Source organism: Lepidochelys kempii, chromosome 1, assembly GCF_965140285.1.
Source record: "Lepidochelys kempii isolate rLepKem1 chromosome 1, rLepKem1.hap1, whole genome shotgun sequence".
Lineage (NCBI taxonomy): Eukaryota > Metazoa > Chordata > Testudines > Cheloniidae > Lepidochelys > Lepidochelys kempii.
This window is the reverse complement of record NC_136380.1, coordinates 257834370-257861218: the sequence shown is the minus strand read 5'-3', so window position 1 is coordinate 257861218 and position 26849 is coordinate 257834370. Positions and strand designations below refer to the sequence as shown.

Genomic DNA, 26849 nt, shown 5'->3' with positions numbered 1-26849 from the left:
TCTCTCTTCTTCGCAACTGTCTCACTGGGTATGGAGGCAAGGAGATGGGAAGCAAAGGCCAGCCTCTTGATTCCTAGAAAACAATGTGTCCTGATTCCTCCAAACCGGTTAATAAGAATCAGTGAAAAGTCACAATGAAATGAGATCTATTTCCTTCCCCTCCCAGGTTTTAAGAGCTGCCTCAGTGGCAGGGACCCAGTGGGTGTGAAACACACCAAAAATAGGAAGTTCAGAGTCTGAGTCTCACACTTCAGCTCCATGGTGTTCAGGGCTGTATCTGCTCCTTGAAAGGAGGCAGATGGGGGTGTGGAAGCCCTCAGAGGGCAAAATGTCCATCCCAGGTTCATTATTTCCCATGGGGATCCATTCCAGTTTTGGACAGCCGTGGTCATTGCTGATTCCTGTATGCGTAAAGGCGCTCCAGCTGCCAGGAACTGAGAACTGAGCGGGCCAGCGATCCACCTGCTGTGAGGCGGCTGTCCCACCGGCAGCTCTTGGCTCAGGTGAGGAAACTCCGCCTTTACTGGGGGAAGGGTACGTGGCAAAGAGAGCCTGTCCCCAGACAGACAAGGGCTCACGAGCTCTGGAGCCATCAGTCACAGTGGGATCTCTTCTCTGTGGTGAATGTTCACTTGTCTAGCACACCAGATTCTATCAAAGGAAATGGCATTTAGGAAGCTGGGGGTTGTTCTGGATGGCTCCCCATCTCCATGCTCCCGCAAAGTGGGAAAAAGCCACTGATCAGACATCGCCAGAGCACAGAGGCATGGCTCTGTGGCTGGGGCCAAGGCGGGGGGCGTCTGTCATGCTCTTTAGAAAGCAGTAATATGGGGGCACATTCTCCAGTGGTGCAACTCTAACTTCCGTTGAGTTACCCCCATGGAGAATTTGGCCATGCTCTTTGCACCACTGAATTCAATGCTAGATCCCACAAAAAGAGACACTAAAGCTCCTTTGGGATTATGCCTGTGGGTCAGCGTCCCAAAGCAATTCCCGGGGAGCTGGCTGCAAACTGCCAGTTGGAATCACTTCAAAGCAATTCTCACCTGCGGGCTTGCTGGAGGAGAAGCAGATGGGGTAGAAGCCCAGAACTGAAGGAACATGAAGACTGAATCCCCATCTCATCCCAAGAGAGGGGAGATGTATATGAGTGGGGGAGATGGGGCGGGGTAGGGTAGGATGGTGTGTCTCCAGGCTAGGCTTGGGAACCAATGTGGGAAGTGTGGGTGTGTGTCTCTGTGTTTGGGGGAAGTCCGGGGAACGAATGAACATGGAGACTGAATTCCCCTCACTCCATAGCCTAGGACTGTTTCTTGCTGATGAGGTTAATAGGGACAATGCCTGTTAGTCAAATAGATCACAACTGCCTCTCAGTTCTCTGGGCATTCAGCAACGCCGCAGTAAGGAGATGGGGACCTTGCTCTGCAATTAATTGGTCCTGCAAAGGAAATTTTATTCTCCATCCTCCCTCCTACAGGAGGTCTGACTAGGTGACCTAATGGTCCCTTGTGGCCTTGATGGATCAGTGAAAGGTCCCCTCAGTGCAGGGAGGGGAAGTTTTGTATCCCACAGAAGCTCCCTACCTCCCCCACCTGACCATCACAGCTTGGCTTCCGCATTTAACAGGTGACAAAGAAGCAGTGAACAAGTGTGAGTGCAAGAACCCCAGGCCGGAGACCAGCCCAGAGCACAGGGAGTGAGACTGAGCTGGTGGGCTCAGGCTGGCATGAACATGAAGGCGTTCTGGAGTGCTCTGCTGGCTCTGTGCTGGGCTTTCAGGGTCGGAGAATCTCGAGGTCAGTTTCAGTTTCTTTTCCGCTTCTTTTTCTTCCCTGCCCTTTTTATCATCTTCCCTCCCCTCCTTCCAGTCCCTTTACTCTCCTCCATTCCCTTTCCTTCTTTCCCCCTTTCCTCTGCTCGACTGCTCCCTCTGCCATTCCAGATGAGTATGTTGGTGACTAGACTGACAGGCAAGAGGGTGATTGTTTATGTGAATGGATGGTATGGTAAGTGGATGGAAATGTGGATGGACTTACAGGTGGGAGGGTGCATGGCTGAATGGAGAAATGGCTGAATGGAGAAGTAGGTGAATGGAGAAGTGGATGGATGGATGGATGGAAGAGCAGGAGAGTGAGTAGATGGATGAATGGACAGGTGGGCTATTGTGCAAATGTGTGAACAAGCTGGCTGGTGAGTAGGTGGGTGAACTGGAGGAGCAGTGCAGGGATAGACAGACCACTGAAGGAGCGTGGAGGGATAGAATGACACATAGATTCAGGTGGGAGTGTAAGTGAACAAATATCCATTTGGAGATGTGGACAAATGGGAGGATGACTCTGTGTGAGGTGTGTGTGAGAGAGAGGAGGGGGGAATATGTGAGGGGCAGGGAGACAGAGTAAGTCACCAGTGTCAATGTCAAAGGCCCATGTCTAGGAGTGTCCATCCCTCTGAACCGCCTTAATTCCTTCTTTACCACTGCAGAGAACAAACAGGACCCTCTGTCATGTCCATTGACTGCTCCTGTTTCTAGGTTTAATCTCCCATCTGCGCACTGTTAGAGCTAGTTGTTTGTTGCTTTCTTCTAGGTCAGTGTACTTTAGAGAGGGAGGAATTTCTACAAATTCCTCAATGTTTCCTCTGAGCCCCTGCTGCCCCAGCTCTGCACCAAGCCCAGACCCCATACAGACCCTAAAACGGGTTTCAGAGGAGGTGCCTCATGCACATCTCTCTTTCCAGAGGTGGATGTGAATGTCTGATGTCTGATGTGCTGGGGCAATCACACTCCCCAGCCCAATGTGCTATTGGCAGGGCTTTCATCTCTCACACGCTCAGGGAAAGACACCCAAGTCTCCAGGCCTATCTGACCTCTGAGGCTATTAAGCTATGTGATCTATTCTCAGGTCCAAATCCCATGCTCACACCAGGACAGCCCTCTTCATTGCCGAGTCCTTCACTTGGGCCTTAGAGGCATTTTGTGGCATGGCTTGACATCATGTGACATGTCCTACAGTGCATTACTGCCAGCGACACCTCCTGAAATAATGTAACAATAATAAAAAGAATACAACAGTGACAAAACAAAACACGTTTCTCAATGCAAAGTTTGTTTTAAAATAAAATTTTGAAATTTTTCTTGTACTACATGTGCAAAACAAACTCTTCAGAATTTCCATTGCTGAGTAATTTAAAAGCCTTTGGTTTCGTTTCAGTTTAGAAGGAAACCCAATTTTGTAATGTTGAACTGTCCCATGCAATGGGAATTCCATGTGTGGCCCAGCTTTATCCCTGCTCACAGACAGCACAGACAATTTTACTCCAATCAAGGGTGGTGTCTACCTGGAAATTTTACACACCAGAAGGGACAAGATTTCCCTCCTGAGCCACTAATAAGGAACTGATTGCATCTCAAACTGGAATTCCAGCAATTGTAGATTATCTGCTGCCTGTGAGATCTCTGGACCGTCTGCACCTTCTCAGAAAATGAACCAAGTACCTATCTCTGTTCCCCATCAGCACCACGAAGGGAGAACTATATTTTCCCATTCCATTTGCTAGATTTTTAAAAGGCCTTATCAATGTTTCTCTCACCCCACACATTCCCTTAAATCTCTTAAAACTGCCTTTCGATTTGCCATAGCCTCGGCTAGGAGGGCCAGTGAACTCCAGGCAATAATCTCCACTCCACCCTATCCAGCAATCCACAAAGACAAAATGATTGTGAGGCCCCAGTTGAATGTCATGCCTAAGGGAATTAGAGAGACAAGGTGGGAGAGGTAATATCTTTCATGGGACCAACTTCGGCTGGGGAGAGAGAGAGAAGCTCTTGAGCTACACAGCGCTCTTCTTCAGGGCTGGGAAAGGGACTCAGAGTGGCACAGCTAAATACAAGGCAGTGTCTGATTTCCATCACAAACAGTCTATCTCCTTCACTGTATTCTTCCCTAGATCCCATTCCCCTCCCAAGGAAACATGTATGCACACCTTAGACATTGTGTTAGAAAGCCAAACAGACATTTGTAGCTCTCTGGGAAAGATGTCAAAAAAACCTCTCAAAACAGACACATTCTCCGTGGGTGAAGAGGTGCATAGGGCTATGTTACACCTTTGGGAAAGTGCAGGTTCCTGCATGGATAAGATCTTCCTCCACTAGCACACCTGCAGCGCCGTAGCTGGCCTTGGACATCAGGACTGTGTGGTTCAGGAGAAGGAATGAAGTTGGTTGGTGGGTGCACTCCTGTATGCAGCGGAGGTCATCTGACCCGTGACACTGTGAGGATGCTCATGCATCCCCCACAGACATGGCTTTCAACGAGGGTTGTGTGTGCTCACCACCAGGACAACTCCCACAATGCGAATCAGAACTGCCAACCCCCAGCGTTCAGAAATCAAGAGTCAGGCCCAAAAAATCCTGAGAGTGACTTCAACATCATGAGATTTGAATGAGAATACAGTTGCGGGGGGGGAGGGGCGTGATTTGTCGTTTGTCATTGGTGCATTTAGGGCTCATCCTTCAAGCTTCTCTTCCCAACCATGTAGATCAGACACTTATTTTTTGTACATGAAAAGTGAGATTCTCGGATAATAACCTCAATGCAGACGTTGGGGCTTTAAGAAAAACACTCAGTAGCCCAACACGCATGAGAGACTCACACAAGTTAGCCAGACTGTGAATGCACAGGGACAATTCTCTCATTACCACAGCTCCTGGTAAGTAAATCTCTCTTTTCCAGCCTCTGGATTGTGAGTGTCGGGGAGGGGGAGATTTTTGTCCATGCCATCCCTGACACGTGAGCTAACTGACATGCGAGGGACTCCCGGGAGAGTTTACCCTTTCGCGCCTCCTTCCCCCATCTTTGCCCTTCCCGCCATGGCACCGGTGTGCACATCCCGTTATTCCTCACTGCCCATCTCTATGACCCATCGGCAGCGTTGTGCTTTCCTTCGCCCTGCAGAGAGCCTCCCGATGCAGAGCCTACGCTGCTACAATGACTACACCTCCCAGACGACCTGCACATGGCAGGAGTGCACAGAGGCACGTCGCTTCCTCAGTGTGACTCTTCACTATGAGGACAATATAGACAAGTAAGTGCCTGAGCCCTGTTCAGCCGGTGTCAAGTGGAGTGCCCCAAGGGGTCAGTCCTGGGGCTGGTTTTGTTCAATATCTTCATAAATGATCTGGAGGATGGTGTGGATTGCACTCTAGCAAATTTGCGGATGATACTAAACTGGGAGGAGTGGTAGATACGGTGGAGGGCAGGGATAGGATACAGAGGGCCCTAGACAAATTGGAGGATTGGGCCAAAAGAAATCTGATGAGGTTCAACAAGGACAAGTGCAGAGTCCTGCACTTGGGACGGAAGAATCCCGTGCACCGCTACAGACTAGCGACCGAATGGCTCGGCAGCAGTTCTGCAGAAAAGGACCTAGGGGTTACAGTGGAAGAGAAGCTGGATATGAGTCAACAGTGTGCCCTTGTTGCCAAGAAGGCCAATGGCATTTTGGGATGTATAAGTAGGGGCATTGCCAGCAGATTGAGGGACGTGATCGTTCCCCTCTATTCGACATTGGTGAGGCCTCATCTGGAGTACTGTATCCAGTTTTGGGTCCCACACTACAAGAAGGATGTGGAAAAATTGGAAAGAGTCCAGCGGAGGGCAACAAAAATGATTAGGAGACTGGAACACATGGGTTATGAGGAGAGGCTGAGGAAACTGGGGGTGTTTAGTCTACGGAAGAGAAGAATGAGGGGGGATTTGATAGCTGCTTTCAACTACCTGAAAGGGCGTTTCAAAGAGGGTGGCTCTAGACTGTTCTCAGTGGTAGCAGATGACAGAACAAGGAGTAATGGTCTCAAGTCGCAGTGGGGGAGATTTAGGTTGGATATTAGGAAAAACTTTTTCACTAGGAAGGTGGTGAAACACTGGAATGCGTTGCCTAGGGAGGTGGTGGAATCTCCTTCCTTAGAATTTTTTAAGGTCAGGCTTGACAAAGCCCTGGCTGGGATGATTTAATTGGGGATTGGTCCTGCTTTTGAGCAGGGGGTTGGACTAGATGACCTCCTGAGGTCCCTTCCAACCCTGATATTCTATGATTCTATGATTCTGCTGCAGAAGGACACAGGAAGCCTGTGGCTCCTGAACCTCAGAGGTGGGAATGGGAGGCGGGAAAGGGATCCAAGTTGACAACCAGGCTTTGAGGTGCACGTGGACACCTGTGCTGGCCCTGCTGGGAGGTGGAAGTTGGAGACTCTTTTAGGTCTGCATTGGGAGGATGGGGAGATGCAGGAGGGTGCGTTACTCAGTTTATTTTCATTACATTCATTGCCACTGAATGCATCCGATGAAGTGAGCTGTAGCTCACGAAAGCTTATGCTCAAATCAATTTGTTAGTCTCTAAGGTGCCGCAAGTCCTCCTTTTCTTATTACCTTTTCTGTCACTCTCCCTTGATTTTTCTGGGGGATCCCAGGTGTGAGTGATGGCAGGGCCTGTTAGCTTACTGCACCTGGAGTGGAGAAAGAGGCATTAGAATACAGCTGGGTTGAGGTTCATTCATCAGCAGAGGAGTGAGCGCTGGCTCTGCTCTCACAGACCTTCCACACCTCCCTTCTTTGCAGCAGGGTCAATGGAAGCATTCTGTTCTATGTGGGTTTTTGCACTTCCCTCATCACTGTCATATCTGAGTGCCTTCCAGGAGCGCGTTTAACCAACATGACTACACATCTGTAACACATGGTTAGCTCTCTGATCCTTTCCCCCAGGGGGAGAAGCATGTGCAGTGCAGTTTGAGTCATTTTTTGTTTGGGGGAGGAGGGGTGTTAATATACAAATGTTGCTCTGTATTTGTATTAGAGAAGGTAAGTCAAAGAAATTCACCTTGCACTTGGAGTGGAAGGTGATGTGGTTTGGGATGGTCCTTAGTTCTTGGGGGAGTTCATTCCACAGCCTCAGTAGCGCCAGAGAAAGGTCTTCTGCCCAGGTCAACTTTACCCTTCCTGTAGGCCCACCTCTAGGATTTTTGCCACCCCAAGCAAAAAAAATTTTGTCTGCCCCTGCTTTTTTTCATTCCCCCCCCCCGGCTCCCACCCCAACTCCACCCCTTCCCCAAATCCCCAGCCCCGCCTCCTCCCCCAGGCGTGCCGCATTCCCCCACCCCCTTGCTTCCTGCAGCTCCCCCCCACCCTGCAACCCCCGCCCTGGCTCACCTCCGCTCCGCCCTTTCCCCTGAACACGCTGCCGCTCCGCTTCTCCCCCCTCCCTCTCAGGCGAGGGAGAGGCAGTGCGTTCAGGGGAGCAGGCGGAGCGGAGGTGAGCGAGGGTGGGGGGAGCACAGGAAGTAACGGGGGGAGTAGAGGAACCGCTCTCCGCCCCAGCGCGCCTCTGCTCCACCACCACTGCCTCCCCCGAGCGCGCCGCCACTCGGCTTCTCCTCCCTCCCAGGCTTGCCGCGCGAAACAGCTGTTTGGCACGTGGCAAGCCTGGGAGGGAGGAGAAGCGGAGCCGTGGCAGCGCGCTCAGGAGAGCAGGCGGAGGCGAGCTGGGGTGGCGGGAGCACATTTCTAGGGGTGGCGTGGCCGGTGCCGGAATGCCGCCCCTAGAAATGTGCTGCCCCAAGCACCTGCTTGTTTTGCTGGTGCCTAGAGCCGGCCCTGCCTGTGTGCCCGAGGAGTAGATTTGTTGACCTTCATCCTGGAGTTTTAGATGATCTGTTAGATACCCTGGGCTCAGGCCATGGGGTGCCATGAAGATAGGGTCCAAGACCTTGAACTTTATTTGACATTTTATGGAAAGCCAGTGTATAGAGCTGAGGAGAGGTCTGATATGTTTACCTCAGCCAGTATTGCTGAGCTCATGCCAGAGACGGCCCATGCCTGCTGATAATGGGTAGCACAACCCCAGAAAAACCTCAAGTCATCCTCTGCTTCCGGCAGCTCTTCCTCCTGGAAAGCAGTGGCCCCTCCCTGCAGCTCCCAGCTGTTCCTCCTGCCTCTGCTCTCCCTGACAGGTGCAGCTCACAGCTCCCCGGCTCAGCTGCCCTGCAGGGAGAGGGCCTGGCTGCACCATGTGACCCAGGAATGGTGGGGGACACATGACCCCACATGCCCCCCTGTGCATCACCTCTGGCTCACCACCTACTGTACCAACTACAAGGCTCATTTCTTTGACCGGCCTTCTCTAATACAAATATAATATAAATGCAAAGCAATATGTGTATATGCTCTCCCCCTGAGGCTAGGGTAAGATAATAACTGTAGCAGAGACATATTCACATTTCTTAAGGCTTTATTGGAAGGTGCTCAGATACTACAGCAATGAGTGCAGTAAAAGAACTTATATTGATTAGAATAGAATAGATGTGGGGAAGATTTCAGGAACCTATTTTGGATTAGCTATCTGTATCTACATCACCTCCTCACCCTCTTTCTCTGCACATAGGAGAAGCATACAGATCCCATGTGAGTCTCAGGGACCTGAGGGGTTGCTGTTCTGCCAGGACTCCTGTGTCTTCTGGAGCTGCCACAGGAACAGCACCGATTTTGGATTAGGGGTGCACGACCATTACACTTTCAAACCTGATCGGTTGCTGCAGGCTGAGCTGAACGTCAGCCTCTTCCAGAATGGTAAGGGCGAGACACCACCCTTCTCTCCACATTTCTTCTCTCCAGGAATATTTTTGATTCTCTGAAATGAATACTTTTTCCTCTGTGCAGGTCCCCCAACCCTAACCAAGACTCCTGATCCCCAATCAGAGTGGATTGGTTTAAATCAAAACAATTTCCATTTTAATCATGATTAAAATCAGCAAGCAGCAAGCCTTGATTTAAATGCTTGATTTTAATTTTGTTTTGTGTTTGTACTTTTTTAGTTATTTTTCTAAAGAGATGTTGATTTTCATTGGTTGGTAACCATTAACACAGGTTGCTTTGCAACTAAATATAGCCTTTCAAAAGGTGACAGAGATGTAGTAATCGATCAGCACTGAATGTCTTTCAGGGCTAATCCAAGGTTGACCCTAGGGACCTCGGCTTTTGTTTCTTAGCTCCAGCCCTTGTCAGAGTCCAAACAGCAGAGATGAAAAATCTTCATGTCCACTATCTTGATTTCCCTCTTCCAGCATTCAAACCGATGGGACAAGGCCTTCTGCACATTCTTCTCTATGAGTGGATGGGGCAATCAACAAATTTTGTGCTACAACGGTCCACTTAATTTTGATAGTCCACCTGGATAGGTGGGGGGAGCTACCCTTCTCATCTGAGTGCATTAGTTCAGAGTGAGCATTTTTATAAATATACCTTGTAGCATGGAATACAGACATTACAAGTAAGATTAATGTATGCAGCAACTTACAAGCATTTTATAGTCTAAACACATCCTTACAAGTCTAACACCTATCTTGAACACTACTAACTTATAAGTGAGCTGGTCTGGTTTCCAGCTATGAATTTGTCAGTGCTCAGCTGATGCTTACAGACTTTACAGGAGCTGGCAGCTGGTTTACCAGCATCACAATACCTATACATGTTTTAAAAGCATTTATATAGCCTAACACATTTATTCAGATTCCTCCTTTTTACTTTTTTGTATTAGGTTACAAAAAGGTGAATGATACATTTCTTACTTACTAGGTTACGTTTCATTTTTACTTGTGATTGGTATTAGGCTCAATTTGGATAGAAATTCAGATTCAATTAAAAAGGCACAAAACCAGCATTTTAGTTTGTATTAGGATTACTATAATTAGTTAAATAAAACTACTTTATGTGTGCTGGATACATAAGAAAAAATGTTTGTCAAAACATGTTTTGCATTTAAAATTAACAGAATTGTTAAACAAAGGAAGTAGTAAGTGACTTTAATTCATTGTTTCGGATCCCCACATTCTTCAAGATTTTAAAACTAGTAGATCTCGTCTTCTCACACCTAATTTTTATACAGAGATTGGAAGAGCAAAACAAGCTTTCCTACTTTTTCAACTCCAGTTGGTTTCTTAATGTGGAATGAACTAGTTGAATAAACAGAAATGAAGAAAATATTCTCTAAACACCAACAGAAGAGGTTACTGCTGTCAAAAGCTGCTTTTAGCACTGTAACAAATTCTGAATCCAGGTGCTTAGCCAGTGACTTCCACCAGTTCAGTCTCACAGTCTTTAAAACTTGCAGCAAATATGTATTGCTTAAAAGAATCATAGGATTGGAAGGGACCTCTGGAGGTCATCTAGTCCAACCCCCTGCTCAAAGCAGGACCAATCCCCAATTTTTGCCCCAGATCCCTAAATGGCCCCCTCAAGGATTGAACTCATAACCCTGGGTTTAAGCAGGCCAAAGCTCAAACCACTGAGTTATCCTTCAAGCGATTATAATAGATTATGGTAAATTTAGGCTTTAAGATAGTTGTCATAATTTCACATTTAATTTTAAATAGACTTTTTTTTTAAAAAAAGGCTGTATTTGATTAAAACTAAAAAAATGATTTCAATAAAAAATAATTTTAATTTAAAAATTGATTTTTCACCCTGTCCCTAACCCTTCACCTTGCTTCTGCATATCAGCTATAATTCTGCTAGGAACTGAGTTTCATTTTCATTGTGACACCTGTTTAATAGCTTCTCACTTACAAGATTCTAGATAGATAGATAAATAGATTCCTTCCTTACCTGCCTACAATGGAAAAGGCGGATGTACTCCTCCCAACTGACCCACACCCTTGCTATACCTGGGTTTCTCTGCTATTAGGAAAAAACTGATGTCAAACAAACCTTTTCACTCAGAAAAATACACAGTAATATGTCTCCATCTTTAAATGAATGCTGGCTGCTATGGGTCTACCTGACAACACTCACCTCCCTATTCTCCTTCTGTTCTGTTCATCGCTATTTTCTGTAAGGCCTTGTCAACTTCATTTCTTTCACTGCCAAGTGCCAACAGACCTTAGATTTTTTTATTTATTTATTTATTTATTTTTTGCAGCAGTCCTGAGAAATCACACAAAAGCCTGATGTTAGGCAGATCTGGGTCCTTCCTTATGGAAATAAAACTTGGAAAAACCCTCTGCCCTCTCCCCATCCACTAATAACCACAGCCCATGTTGTCCCTTCCCATTTCCAGTCCAGACCCTCCCACCTCAGAAGCATTGGATCAATGTCACAGAAGTAGCCTGGGAAGCAGCTGGAGGGAGAAAGGGAAGACACTGGCTGCACAATGCACTGGAGCTTGACATGACTTACCAGTGGGAGTGTGAATCCTGGGAGGTAGGCATGAGATATGCTTAGGCATTGGCATGTGCTGTTCTTGGTTGCAGAAGACAACCCTTTGCAATCCTCTGAAACCTGCTCAGCTACCGCTGAACCCAGCCAATCCTCTGAAACCTGAATGGCCCAGACCGTGGGTCCGTGCACGCTGCAGCTAGCTGTGTGTGCATCTTAGAAGTCCTGTGCCATCCAGCCATCGCCTTGGCTGGTTAAGACCAGAGATTTAGCAATTAAAAAGCAGCCTGTGTGCTATAAGAACAATGAGCCCTGCACAAGGAGCATCTGGCTCCTCCTTACCCAGGGATCACAGCGCTGGCTGTGCTTGGCTGAGCTGAATTTCCCAAGGAAAGGGTCCTTCCCCAACCTCTCTGACAAGTCTCTCTCTCTCCCTCCACCTTCCCTCACCTCTCGCTATCTCATCCCCACTGACAGAAATCTTCCTCGGTGTCAGTCGCAAGCTCCTCCCCCTGCCTGCTGAGGCGTGATGCCCTTGTGTCAAGCAGCAACTATGTTGCTCGTGTGCGATCCAAGCCAAGCCAGGGCGCTGGTTGGTCTGGGCAGTCCAACAAATGGAGCACTGCCGTGTCCTGGAGGTCCCAGGAAGGTAATTCTGGAGGCTGAAGGGTTGTGAGGGGAAGTAGGGACATGCTGGCAGCAAAAGGATATTGTGCTTCGCTTCCAGAGGATTCGGGGGCTGAGCTGATGACATTGGAGAATCTCCGGAATTTGATGAAAATGGTCCCGTTTCACTGTTGCTCTCTTATTTGAAGTGAATTTGCTGTCACTGACAGGTAGCAGAGCAGGAGCCACAGAGACTGCAGCACTCTGCTTAGTTGCTCGGCCCAGGAGCACGACACCAGTCCCAGTGCAGCACTGGTAGGGGCAGTACAGGGTCCTTACGCACTCTTCCCCTGCCACGGCATCTCAAACCCCTGGCCTTGATGGGGCCCTTCTAGAAGTCAGAGCTGTGCTCAGTATCCGGCCTCTCAGCTAAAGGGCCAGTGAGTGCCAGTAGAGATGGTGGGTTTTGGTATATGAGCTCAGGAGAGGCCAGTCTCTGTCTCTCACAATACGTGGATTGTATTGATTGGATGAGTGGACCAGCATAATGCTCTGGACTGCCCTAGAGAACCCTGAAAGTAAAAGTTTTCCCTTCCTCCCTCCAACGGTCACAATCAGTCCCCGCTCCACTGTCCTCCCCATCCCTCCCAACCCTGCCCCTCCCAGAGCTGCACTAACCACTGGCTCCTCACTAGGGGATGAGGCTCAGCCCAAGAACCTTTGCTGCCTCTTCAATGGGGTTGATCGGCTAACGTGCAGCTGGGAAGTGAGGAGAGAGGTCACCAGCTCTGTCTTGTTCACGCTCTTCTACAGAACCCCACCGGCATCAGAGTAAGTGACCTGCCCATGGCAGCGTATTTCTGTCCTCCTGTATCTGGCCATCCCTCCTGCTCACTCAGGCCTGGCTGCTCTCTTCCCCAGAGAGACAGAATGCTCTCCAGTCCATGAGGAGGAATTGCCTGGCAGCCACTACCTGTTCCACTGCTGTGAGATCAATGTCACCAACCCCAGCAGGCTGAGCCAGTACCTCATAACTGTCCGGCCCAAGAAGGAGGAGAAACTGATTAAAGCCAACAAAAACAGTGAGAACCCATTTGGATCCTCTGCCCAGGGTTATCTGGAGGTTTCTCCTCCAGCTTAGGAAATGCTTGGGTTGGCAGAGAGGTGGAATGGTTAACAAGAGAGCTAGACAGTGATGCATGGGTGGAACAGATGGCTGGTAAAGGAAGCTCCCAGCACTGGAGCTCCTGACTGGCACCGACAGAGCACTGCTGCGCGGAGGTACAGAATGGGCATGTGGAGATGAGATGTGTCAGACGGGGACACTGCTATTAGCCGTCCTTGGTGCTAGTCTGCTCAGGCAACAAGTTTCGCACCAGCATATCCTTAGTCCTGCCCACAGCCCAGAGTGGGAAAGGGAATGGGCAGGAAGATAAGCTGGGAGATGGATGCATATTCCTAACGTGTTGTTTGTGTTCTAGTCAAGCCGCTTGCGCCTGTCAACGTGACAATGACAAAGAGGAAAGAGCAGGAGTATGAGCTGAGATGGACAAAACAGATCCTAAGCTATGCCTATATAGGCCAGAGATATGAATTCTTGTATTGGAAGACTGGTGACTCCTTGGAGGTAGGTGATGGTACTGCTGGGAGCCCAGGACTCTGCTGGGGAGGTGGGTGGATGGGACAGAGAGTTCCTCACCCCTCCTCCATCTTTTCTCTTCCCAGAATGCCCAGGGTGTAAACATCAGCAATGACGAGCCTCCCCTCATCTTCACCCTTCAGATGCTGGAGCCCTCCACACACTATAGGGGGAAAATGCGGGCAAGGGTGCACATGGATGGCTACCTGGGGCCCTGGAGCGAGTGGAGTGAGGAGTGCACCTGGGAAACTGAGAGTGGTACATCCCAGCTGGGCTACTGGCTTGGGGGGTTGGGGGTCAGTTCCCTCCCTAGAGAAACTGGTCCTTTAGCTGGGGTTTCAGGGGAACTGGGGTTTCATACAGTTAATTAAGCAAAGAGCCTGACCGGGGTCCCCTTGATACCTGGCTGCATGCTTCAGTTCACAGAGAAGGAATATAATTGGCTTATCTGAATGGGAGCCCAGGGCTGCCATTTTCCATGGCAACAAGGAAACAGTATGAAAATCAGGAGTTGGAAGTGGATGCACTACGTGAGAAGAGAACGGGGCCTCCACAAGGAGGCTTAAAAGCATGAACTGCCTACGTTATCAGAGTGTCATACAGAGGTTTTAGTTCCATGATTCCCAGGAAAATGACTGTAATCTTCCCCTACATGTAGTATCTCTGCACTGCCAGCTTTGAGGTGTCCAGGTTACTACCTTTAAGAGGAACCAGGCAGACTGGATCCCACTGGGCATGTTCAGGATGAAAATGGGGCTGAAAGCCAGTGTGAGAAGTTCATGGATCTACGTGGAGGGCTGGAAAAGGGAAGGAACGATCCATGCTAGAAGGTAGAAAGGGATCAATCAGTGGAGCTGGGTGAACTGTTCATTCTGAACAACATTTTCATGTTTGTGAAATAATGAAAAGATGGGCTCTTTGCAACTGATTTTAAGCAAATCTGTTGGAGTTTACATGGGTTTCTCTGGTCATTCAGAGAAGCATTGCTTCATGGATGTGTTGTTCAGCATTTGGAATTCAGACTGTGTGGTTGGTCACTAGGTCTGATGGTGCGGTTCTTGGTCTCCGATTGGCTTCCTGAACCTGTACCAACAGGAGAGGTGACTGAATAGGCCTTAATTGTGAATTTACAGACTCAAATGTTAATGTTTCCTGTAAATTCACGCTCAACTGCAAGTCTCCTGGCATTTCTAATGACTGGGTGTTTTTCTTTTTTTGTTGATATCTGCCATGTTCTCATAAGGATCTTCACCCTGAAGTTGCTGATCTGTTCTCTCAGTCTGAACTTCACTTTAACAAAGTTCTTTGCTCTGGGAATTTCTTCATTTTTTTTAAAAAACACAAATACAAGCTCGTCCCCAGATGTTTGCAAAAAAGTAAACTGGTTGTCTAGATGGTCATGGAAAACCCAACAGAAAGGGGTCAGGCATGGCTAGATCAAATCACGAGTTGGATTTAGCAAACGTGTTCACAGATTCATTGTCCTGATTAGGTCACATTTAGTCTATCCCACATGGGCAACTATTCTATGGTTGAACAGAACTGTCAGTTAGGACATGTGACTTGATAGGCAACCTACATTTTCCTGACCTCAATATCTTCCCTCAAGAGCATCCACAACATAAGGTTTGATATAGAATGAAGCCATTTTCTGTTGCTGTTCTCTCTCTCTCATTTATCTGTCTCAGTCTGGTCACCACTGATTCTCCCGCTGCTGGTCCCAGTCTTCACCATCGTGCTGATAGCATTTGGCTGGTGCGGTTATAGAGGCTTACTCAGGTAAGTCTGCACTGGGAGTGGGAGATTCTCCAGATGCATTGGTAGAGTGCAAAAAGAAAAGGAGTACTTGTGGCACCTTAGAGACTAACAAATTTATTTGAGCATAAGCTTTCATGGGCTACAGCCCACTTCATCAGATGCATAGAATGGAACTTATAGTAAGAAGATATATATACATACAGAGAACATGAAAAGGTGGAAGTTGCCATACCAACTCTAAGGCTAATTAATTAAGATGAGCTATTATCAGCAGGAGAAAAAAAACTTTTGTAGAGATAATCAAGATGGCCCATTTCAAACAGTTGACAAGAAGGTGTGAGAATACTTAACATGGGGAAATAGATTCAATATGTGTAATGACCCAGCCACTCCCAGTCTCTATTCAAGCCCAAGTTAATGGTATCTAGTTTGCAAATTAATTCTAGTTCAGCAGTTTCTCGTTGGAGTCTGTTCTTGAAGCTTTTCTGTTGCAAAATTGCCACCTTTAAATCTGTTACTGAGTGACTAGAGAGGTTGAAGTGTTCTCCTACTGGTTTTTGAATGCTATGATTCCTGATGTCAGATTTGTGTCCATTTATTCTTTTGCATAGAGACTGTCTGGTTTGGCCAATGTACATGGCAGAGGGGCATTGCTGGCACATGATGGCATATATCACATTGGTGGATGTGCGGGTGAACGAGCCCCTGATGGCGTGGCTAATGTGATTAGGTCCTATGATGGTGTCACTTGAATAAATTTGTGGACAGAATTGGCATCAGACTTTGTTGCAAGGATAGGTTCCTGGGTTAGTGTTTTTGTTGTGTGGTGTGTGGTTGCTGGAGAGTATTTGCTTCAGGTTGGGGGGCTATCTGTAAGCGAGGACTGGGTCTGTCTCCCAAGATCTGTGAGAGTGGGGGATCATTTTTCAGGATAGGTTGTAGATCTTTGATGATGCGCTGGAGAGGTTTTATTTGGGGGATGAAGGTGACGGCTAGTGGTGTTCTGTTATTTTCTTTGTTGGGCCTGTCCTGTAGTAGGTGACTTCTGGGTACTCTTCTGGCTCTGTCAATCTGTTTTTTCACTGCAGCAGGTGGGTATTGTAGTTTTAAGAATGCTTGATAGATAGAGATCTTGTAGGTGTTTGTCTCTGTCTGAGGGGTTGGAGCAAATGCGGTAGAGCTTGGCTGTAGACAATGGATCGTGTGAGCGCAGGGAGGGGCAGAGAAACAAGGGGGAGGTGCTGCATGGGCACACCCCTATCCATGATCTAGGGCTTAGTCCAGCTGGGGATATGCCTGGGCTGCAGCTTGAGTGTAGGGCCATGGAGTTTCAGGACCTCTGGGTTGACAAGGGGGCCCAGGGTAAGGCTGTGTGTCTGGTGTAGCCTCCTCCCAAGAGAAATGACCCTGCAAACTCTGTCTTGTTACAGCAAGAAGAAAAAATGGGAGGAAAAGATTCCAAATCCCGGCAAGAGTCAGCTGCTCCAGAGCTACCTCCAGGTAAGAGAGAACTGCTGACCGTGGAGAAGTGGAAGTGGAAGCTCTGCATGGGTCAGAGAAAGGGGAAATGCTGCCCTGGGGTTTATTGTTGAGTGTGTAGCTGCCCAGGTGGAACCTGTAAATACTGATCAAACCACTGCCTCCGCCTGGGGGATGATGGGAGCACTACGAGTAAAGTGGAAATGGCAGATTAGGCCATTTGTCTCTCCCATCTGTTATCCTGCTTCAGTGGCCAAAACCTGATGCTCCAGAAGTAAACCAGCTCCTGACCAGAATGCATGTGGTCAAGAGTGCAACATTCTGCATAGGGAAATTACTTCCTGGCCCTATGATTGAGATTCGGTTACTACCTGTGTAACTTGCACCACTTCCCATGTTATGAGCCATGCCATTAGATGATTCTTTATAAAGCCACAGCTCTCTGCCCTTCGGAGGCAGGGAGATTTCCAATACAGTGTGGGAAGATCTATTTCTTCTCTCCCCTCCCCCTAATGTTATCAGCTGTTACTTGTATTGAGTGACCCTCTCTTGATATGGGAGAAGGGAAAAAAAGGAGTCGCCACCCAGTCTGCCCAGTCCCCTTAGTAATGATCTTCCAGGGCAAGTCCCAGCTACATGCATTTCCATGTGAGGGCCAGTCACAGTGTTTGATTTGCAGGAGCGCAGGGACTGCTCCCTCCTTGTGCCCCCAAAGGCTGGGGAAGGGGAAGGCAGGAGGCTGAGTCATGGTCCTGTCCCACCTCTGTACCAACTGCACCCCGGTGAGCAGGTTTAATCACCGTACAGGGTGGTGGCCCCTGCCTAGGTCCCCCTCAAGGGGACACAGTTCATCCCCAACCCACCCTGAAGTGGTGGCGCTCCCCAACAACACAATTCCTAAAGACCTCAGCCAAATCTATGCCAGGTTCCTCCATGGCTCCTATCAGCACAGTATGGGGTGCCTCATAACCTTTACTGTATTTCTCCTTATGATGCCCTTATGAGGCAGGGCAGAACTATTATCCCATTTTACAGCTAGAAAACTGAGGCAAGGAGGTTAAATGGCTTGCCCAAGGTCATGCACAAACTCTGTAGAGAAACAGAAACTTAACCCCAGATCTTCCATGCCTGACACTAGCCACCATTCCCCGCCCCCTTGTCCTTAAATAGGACATTCAATAAATCTGTCACTCTTTTTCTGTCCTGTCACTGCTGCCCAGACCTTGACCCACCTCCACTGGCCCTCTCTGAAGCTCTTCAATCTCAGCTACATCCTCCATCCTGGGAGGTGATCAGAAATGTAGTGCTCCAAGGAGAGCATCTCCCCCCCTTCCCCCGGTCTGACAGAAGGGCACTATTTCCATTCCATTTTTAATGCTCCCATGCAACCTATCAGCTTTCACAGCTTTGCCCCCCACTGGACAGACACCTCCATTGTTCTGTTCCTGAAGGCTTGGCTGTGGCAAGTAGCCACCACAGCACACCTGCTCCTGGCTGGGTGGAGCAGTACAGCAACTTTTGTCTTAGTTTTCCCCTACTAATCTTTGGCCTGCTCCAGCCATTAAGAGTTCCCTGGCTCTCCGGTCAGATGACTTGACAGAGTCCTGCCCCTTCTGGCCAACAGATTCCTTTACCAAGTCCGATAGAACTGTAAACAAAACAAAACCCTCAGCCTGGCTGGGCTCAGGTGGCCACAGGCCTGCCTCATTCACTGTAGCTTATCCCCACAGCTTGTTTCCAGGTCTTGTGCTTTCAACAGCCCCGCTGTCCAGGGGCTGGCACGCTCCTCCCCTCTCTCAGGGGCTCAGGCAAGCTACTGCTCTTCAGGGTCCACGTCTCCAGTCAGGCTTCCCACTCACCCCTGGAGTAGCCTATCTGCTCTGCCTCCTCCCTCTCAGCCTTCTCTCAGGTCACTTCCCACCTCCTCTCCCCTGGGTCTCCTTCCTCCCACGAGGCTCACTCAGCTCTTTGTGGCCACAAGCCCTTCTCTTCCCCACCTGGGCTTTATTTCTAATTAGTCCTGGCCCATCCTCCAAGTTCAAGAAGGCAGGTTAACTGGCCTCTCAAGCCTTTACCCTTTCACAGCACCTGTAGAGTAAATACCCCATTACATTGTGTAACTGTGCCGCAGGGGGTCACAACTGAGAATGCCAAACTGCTGAGAAACAGGGCAAACACAGCCCAAAACTGGTGGGTATTCTTCCATAAGATATACCAAACCAGAAACAAAAGTAAACTTCTGTTTCACCACCCTGGCTATCAAGAAGTCATAAAAGCAGTTTCCTTAGACATTCCAGTTCTTATACCACCACCGAAAACGCTGGATTTAGAGAGGAGTGGTTCTTTACAACCAGTCTCAAAAAAAATGAAAAGGTTCTTCTGATCCCAAAGGACCATCCACACACCTAGGTCAATATGTATCTCAGATCTTACCCCAAAATCATGCTGATGCCAATCCTTGAGTATCTAGAATCTAAAGGCTTATTTATAAAAAGAAAGGTGAGAGTTAAAATTGCTCAAAGGAATCAAATACATACAGTAATTGCAAAGTTCTTGGTTCAGGCTTGTAGCAGTGATGGAATAAACTACTGGCTTAAGTCAAGTCTCTGGCTGCTTCCAAATCATTGAAAGGTCCTCAATTCCTTCATTAGAATGCTTCCATTAATAGAAGTTCATAGTCCAGAGCTTTGGGCAGGAAAGAGGCAAAATGGAGGGCTTTCCAGGGCCTTTTAGATCTTCTGCCATGTGGAGGGAACCTATCATTTCACACAAAGCTCTCAGCACAGCTACTGGAAAATTACAGGTGACAAGAGAGTGTTTGGAGTCACATGGGCAAGTCACATGTCCATGCATGAAGGTTTGGACACAGAAGAAGTGTAGCATGGCAGGCACTCACCACTGCAGCATCTCCTGCTGGACATCCAGGAATTAGCTCAGTTCCAGCCTTGGAGCGCCTCTTGCTGGCCAGTGTCTTCCTGATCTCCACCACTTATAGCCCTCTCTGGGGAACCCCAATCCCCATGGCCCACCACGCCTCAGTGACCCATCAGGGTCAACTGGACCCTAATTGGGTGTGGCCACACCTGTGGCTGTTTACCCAACCAGCCTCCCTTGGCTGCCTTTAACCCTTTCTTAACCGGAGCGGGGTGACCACCCCGCTACAAGAAGCCACCACCTATACCTCAAAGAGCACCTTTGCAGGACAGTTCTTTCAGTGTAGATGAGCATCTCCCATGGTCTATTTTCCAGTAAGTGTTTTTTGATGAGCCACTTAATTTGAATAATCCCTCCAAGATGTGCTGGCTAACTACCTTGTGGGAGTTACCTGGATTTCAAATGCTTGCTCCTGGGGTATAGAGCCAATACTTAGAACTTCAAATACAAAAAATGAAACATGCATACAGATAGCATAGTCAGAACCAGCAAATCATAACCTTTTCATAGGTATCTTACATGCCACATTTTGTATGAGATTTGTTGCAAATATAGAACAGAGGTTGCAACAATGATCTATATGGTCCTATCTTAATCAGATAACATCACACATTGTCCTCCGAGGACCCTGCCCATCAGTGCATAGGAGAAGCCCAGGTGATAGTATTTTTGACACTGTGTTTTAGCTTAATCTTGTGCAAGCTGAACTGCACCTACTATCGTGTTGCTCATTCCCTCGAAGGGGTCACATCCACCCGGAGATGCTATCAAGTCTCTCTAGTTCTAACTGAAACAATCTTGTGTCACTGACAAACGTCACCAGCCTGCTGCCCAGTGCTCTGTCCAAATCCATAATGCACACAGCTCCCAGGGCTGGCCCCAGGACAGCTCAGTAATGAGCTCTCTGCGCCCTGAGGAGCAGCCATTCCCAATAGCTCTTTGTTCCCAGTCGTACAGCTGGTTTTCAATCCACAGTTGGACTCTGTTCCTTACCCCATGGTTTTAAGTGTCTGTCACGTTTCATTAGGTGTCTGATCCAAAGGTGTCCGGAAATCCCAGGAAATGGTGTGCCCCAGCTCACCCTGAGATGGCAGAGCTCTCATGCTATAGACACAGGCTGATTTCCTGGGCCTTGTCCCTGCCTACAGCATCCCCATAGTCTTCCAGGGCAGGGCTGACATTACGCACAATGGTTGATTTGCTGCCCTCCTGCACCTGCCCACACTGTTGCCGTTTACTCCTTGGGCAGAGCTGCCATGACACACCTGGCACTACCTGACGAAGGGCGGAGTTAAATGAGAGAGATCAGCACTGGGGAAATGAAAGGCCTAGGGAGAACAAAATAAACCTCACCTGTAATGTCAACATCCATGTCTTGTGAGCCTCTCTGGCCGATACGTGCCTGCAATCACACTCAGTTTTGAACGGGGCAGCACCCACCTCTTGTGGGTGCCCCCTTCCTGGTCGGGTGTGAGCCTGGTTTTCTTTCAGTTCTTACAACAGGGTGGCACCTGCCTCTCGTGAGCACGCCCTCAGCCAATGGTTCTTTTGGTGGTTCTTCAATGGCTCAGCCCTCCAGCTGAATCATACACATTGTTCCCCCTTCCGGGGTGTACAGTCTCTAGGTCTTGCTCATGGCCCTGGTATGGGGCTGTAGCATCAAGGTTTCCCCCGGAGGTGCTGCCTTCTTTAACGGCCCAAAAGGGGCCCACCTCAGTACCCTCAGTCGGTGTCCTTTCCGCAGCCCTCCCTGGACTCAGTCTTCAACCAGATCAGCAGAGCCCACCATGGTACCCTTTTCCAGTCTGGCTAGGTTCTGGGCTCAGCCTGCCCACACTGAGCTGGCCATGGTCCTGCTGCTCTTCCTGCCAGCCAGGCACCTGGTCTTCAGCAGCCTTCCCTGGGCTCAGTCCTGCCTGCAATGAGCTGTCAATGGTCCTGCTGCTCTTCCAGCCAGCCATGCACCCACTTCTCCCTCTTCAAGCTCCAGGCAGCAACTGACTGCTGTGTCCCTGCTGCTTCCTTTTATATGGCCCTTCTGCCCCCTGACTGGTCACTCCAGCAGCTGCTCCCCTGCAGCCACTCTAGATTGCCTGGAGGACTTCTCCTCTGCTCTTTTCTGGGGTGTGATGAGGCAGGGCCACAAGGCCTCCAGCAGGAGGCCTCCAGACCTATTCCCCCCATCAAACCATCAGTCCCCAGGAGCAATGTTGCCCCCAAGAGGGGTTAAAGTGCTACCACACACTGTGGTATCTCCACTATGGGGCTTCTGGCTCCCCTCTGCCCTCAAGGAATCACCCTCTGTCTGCCAGGAGTGCTATCTGCCCTTGTCTCTTTTCAGAAAGTAGCACTTGGGATTCCGCTGCCGAGCAGCCAGCTGGACTTTGGCAAGCAGAGCCCTTCCGAGAAGATGGACCTGGCCAGCTGCATCCAAGTGCTGGATGGGTGAGTGGTCAGTGCACTGCTCAGTGGTGATACTCTCTGAGACGTTGCTTGGTGATGGTGGCATCTCAGTTCCTCTGGGTGGCTGATCCCATCAGGGACGGATGGCAAATGTAACTGGTGTGAATGATAAACCTTGGCACATCCTCCACATGACCATCTGGAAATGTCAATGGATGGACTTGCAGCCCCTGCTCTCCCTGGCTCCCTGGAAACACCAGTCCCAAACCCTGAGCCCTTTCTCCCTGATCTCTCCTTCTAGAAATGGGCTTGCCTCAATGCCCTTGATTTCCCAATCTGGAAATGGAGGTGTGTGACAGGTTGGGTCACAGAAACCCTCTTGGGACTGTCACCTGATGTGCTGAGATTACCTCTTAGCCCATTTGTCATGCCAGTGTGGGACTCCAGAAACCTGACTTGTTAAGCCAGATATGCTAATCTGCTGCAACACAGACCCAGGGTCTGTCCCACACCCCCAAAGCTGCAGACTTAACTGAAAATGGCTTAGCAAGTGCTCCTGTCTCTAGCACCCAGACACGCAGCTCCCAATGAGATGCAAATCCCAAATAAATCTGTTTTACTCTGAATAAAGCTAAAACATGGTAAATTCATAAATTGTCCACCCCTTATAATACTGATAGAGAGATATGCACAGCTGTTTGCTGCCCCAGGTATTAATTGCTTACTCTGGGTTAATTAATAAGCAAAAGTGATTTTGTTAAATATAAAAAGCAGGATTTAAGTGGTTCCACATAATAACAGACAGAACAAAGTAAGTTACCAAGCAAAATAAAACAAAACACACAAGTCTAAGCCTAATACAGTTAAGAAACTGAATACAGATAAATCTCACCCTCAGAGATGTTCCAATAAGCTTCTTTCACAGACTAGACTCCTTTCTAGTCTGTGCCCAATCCTTTCCCCTGGTACAGTCCTAGTTCCAGCTCAGGTGGTAGCTAGGGGATTTCTCATGATTTGCAGCCCTTTCTTCTGTTCCACCCCCTTTTATAGCTTTGGCACAAGGCAGAAATCCTTTGTCTCTCTCTGGCGTCCCACCCCTCATTCTAAATGGAAAAGCATCAGGTGAAAGATGGATTCCAGTACCAGGTGCCATGGTCACATGTCCTGTGAGAACCCAAGCCTTCATTCTTCCTGGCCTGACTCACAGGAAGGCTTGCAAGTAAACAGAGTCGTTTACAACCAATTGTCCTAGTTGATGGGAACCATCAAGATTCCAAACCACCATCAATGGCCCACAATTTGCATAATTACAATAGGACCTCAGAGTTATATTTCATATTTCTAGTTTCAGATACAAGAATGATACATTTATACAAATAGGATGACCACACTCAGTAGATTATAAGTTTTGTAATGATACCTTACAAGAGACCTTTTGCATGAAGCATATTCCAGTTACATTATATTCACACTCATTAGCATATTTTCATAAAATCATATGGAGTGCAGCATCACACCCTCTTCCTGAACTTACTGCCAGAGACTTCGACACTGACCATGGTGGAGACAGTACATCTAAAATTCCCTTTTTTTTTTTGGACAGGGCATTTGCTACCCAGTTCTCTTTTCTTCTCCTCCTGAGCATCTTTCTGTGCTTCAATCTCTTTGTCTTTTAAGTCCAGTACTTGCTGGTGTGCAGCCCTTTGTTTGGCTGCTTCTGCCTTCATGGCAGCCTTTTCCGGGCAAATTGCGCATCAATTTCCATTTGTCTTCCCTTGAGACTGACACTCGATGAGCTGGGATACCACAGGGAACCCCCTCCTGCCAGAACAGGCACCCCTCCACTCCTGTCTTGCTGAGTTAGACACTCCAGTCAGCTTCAGCACAGACCCTGAGGTTGGGCCACACCCCTCTGCAGTTGACTGAAACTGAGATCCACTCAGTTTAGGGGCTTCTGGAAATGGGCTTGCCTCAATGCCCTTGATTTTCCAACCTGGAAATGGAGGTGGATAAGCACCCCCTGCACAAAGATGCATACATGCCCCCTTCCCTACACGCCCTATTTTCCTGTCATCTGGAAGTGAGGCCCTGACCACTCTTGGGGCTGATTCTGGCTCTGGCAGCATACAAGAGCCAGTAGGAGTTGCAATAGGCCATAGGATAATTCCCCCAGTGCAAGAGAAGTGTGGGGCCAATGTAAGAAGCCCAAGACTGCCCTCCTCACAGCTCCTGGTATAGGGAGGTTGTGCTGATGCAGGGTACCCATCATGCTCTATACTGTGAGGGATTCTGGGTTAAGAAGAGTAGCCTGAGGAAGGCCGTATTCAGTTAGAATAGCCTGAGTCCCAACTTGGAGACACTTATAGCTGTACCCCTTCTCTGGCTTAGTCTCCCCTGGCCTTTGATACCCACCACCCATGGGTGGGTGCCCAGCCATCACTGGTCACTTTTGGAAAGTGCAGGCCATTATTTGTATTTGCTTTGAACCCCCATCACTCCTTGCCTGTCCCCTCCCTTTCGCTAGCTTCTACCTCAGTGGCTGTAAGCTCCTTGGGGCAGGGGCCATGTCTTTTTACAATCTCTGCCAAGTGCCAGGCAAAGATCTGGTGCTATATAATGTGGGTGGTGGTGATCACGGTCTCTGAAGGGTGATGTGCTGCTTGGGCCCTTAGACTCCAGAAACACAGAAATTGCCAGACTGGGTCCAGCCAATGGTCCATCTAATCCAGGATCCTGCCAGGAGCAGATGCCAGTGCCAGCTGCTCCAGAGAAAGGAGCAAGAAACTCTGCTATAGGCAATTATGGGATAATCTTCCACCAGGGAAAGATTCCTTCTAACCCACAAGAGACCTTTCTCCCAGGGGGCCCTCAGCTCCGCTCCCTGTCCATATGTGATGTTCTCTGCAGGGTGCCATCTCTGATTACTCTTGTTTCCCCCTTGCAGACCAATGAAAGTTAGTTCAGCAGAGCTCCCTGCAGCTGTGGCCGAGAGGATGATGTGCTTCCTTGGTGCACTGGACCCAGAGAACCCGTATCAGGCTCTTGAAATGACAACTCCAGCTCCACATCCTGCAGCCCCGGCTAGCTGCCGTTTGAGTCAGAGCACCAGTCAGTCCTTGTCACCAGCCACGCTCCCCTGGAGGAGCAGTGCTAAGGTCACTGCTTCTCAGGCACCCATGTCCTGCTTTGACTTTAATGGTCCATACTTGCACTTCCCCCAGGGGTGCTCCCTGCCTGACATTCATCAGGACCAGGAAGCTGCCCCACTGGGAACGAAGGGGAGTCCAGCATCCCTGAAGAACTTGTCCCTACCCCAGGGGGCCCCTTCCCAGACCTTGCTGGTGGGGGAGGAGAGAGGAGCAGCTCAGCTCCACCTCATCTCGCTTCCTGCTGAGAAAGAGATGAAGCAGCCACTTGCTGGAGGGCAAGAAGGGCCACAAGGCCAGCCAGCAGGTGGGGAAGTGGCGCAAGGGGACACCGAAGGTCAGAGATCACCAACTGCTGCCATCTTAAACAACTCTGGTCAGTTGGGATGATGGGAAATGGCCAGTGGGATACGTCACCTCGGAAGGTCTGTCACTGATGCCGACAAGAGACTCTGCCCATCTGTCCCCTGCACTGGCCCCGCAAGAGGGGATGCTCACTGCTGCCGCCGTCTTGACGTCCAACCCTGACGGCCCAGGCCACAGAGGGCACCCCAAGCCCTGAATTGGGCCCTGAGACAACTGATGTCGCAGTCCCAGTTCCATCTCCAGCATTAGCCACTCCCTCTGGAGCGCACCAGCATGCATTTGGGAGTCATGTAACGTTCCTCAAGGCCCCCCAAGGCACCTCAGAACCCATCAGTGTTTCCTGATTGTTCCTGTCAGAGGGGGTTGATACTTCTAAAGCAGAGCCTGTGCACGAGAGTAACATGGTCATGTTCAACCCCGATGACACTGGGCCAGTTTTTCTACACAAGATGGAGGAATACTGCTTCTTTCCTAGCCTCAAATCCACACGCAGGCCATTCAGCTCATCAGAACTCTAAAGTGTGACGCTTACTTTGCATTGCCACTATGGGAACGACGGGAACCAGTTGTCAGGGCCAGGGAACTCTGCTAACTCTGCAAGAGGACTGGTGAAGACAAGAGAGCTAGTGATTGGATGAAAATTCCACCATTCAAAGCATGTCATCACTATTGTTTTCCCCACTGTTCCCCACCCCTCTTACACAGGGAAACAAAAATTGCAATTCTTCTTTCCAGCCTTCTCCACTCTCAAAGGGGGTAAAAGACATCAATTAGCACCATGTCCTCCTCAGCTGTATTATATATTTGGATACAGAAACCAGAAAATATATCCCCATTGGAGAGACCTGCTCATTACACACACTCTAATCCCTCTGCCACTACCATGTTCGTCTTGCTATGGTTTTGGTGCAGAACATAACGTTGAGTTCAATGCAAACTTCACAGCATGAATGATCAAACGTCATGTCACAGATAAGATTCTGTCACAAGCACCTGGAATGAAATGCCTCACATTCTTTAAACAGTCTAGTTTATTTAGAGAGATAATACTCATCCAGAAGAATTGGTGTTGGAAGGGTGTAGATACCAAGGAAGGATTGGAATGGTTGAGTATGGGACAAAGTGCGTCGGAATAAGGGCTGAAACAGAAACAGGGAAATTTGGCTGGGATCAGGAAACCTTTCCTAATTGTGACATCTACTATCCTGTGGAATAATGTCCTTATTAGCAGTGTCCTTAAATGTCCTTAAAGCAGTGGAAAACCCATCATAGGAGACAAAAACTAGATCAGAGAAAACAATGGAAAATATACATTAT

The 26849-nt window shown here is 48.8% G+C and overlaps 1 protein-coding gene across 1 annotated transcript; it reads left to right on the top strand.

The window, feature by feature from the left end:
- Positions 1-294: 294 nt before the first annotated feature.
- LOC140906384 (cytokine receptor common subunit beta) lies at positions 295-26438 on the top strand. Its single transcript, XM_073330213.2, is given in 17 exon segments — positions 295-503; positions 1627-1796; positions 4953-5082; positions 8434-8618; positions 11104-11246; positions 11679-11850; positions 12503-12638; positions 12729-12889; positions 13289-13434; positions 13533-13704; positions 15135-15225; positions 16635-16704; positions 21959-22062; positions 24965-25559; positions 25561-25700; positions 25702-26012; positions 26015-26438. Coding segments are annotated over 16 exon segments (2736 nt in total). The 5' UTR covers positions 295-503; positions 1627-1726; the 3' UTR covers positions 26125-26438.
- Positions 26439-26849: the final 411 nt, after the last annotated feature.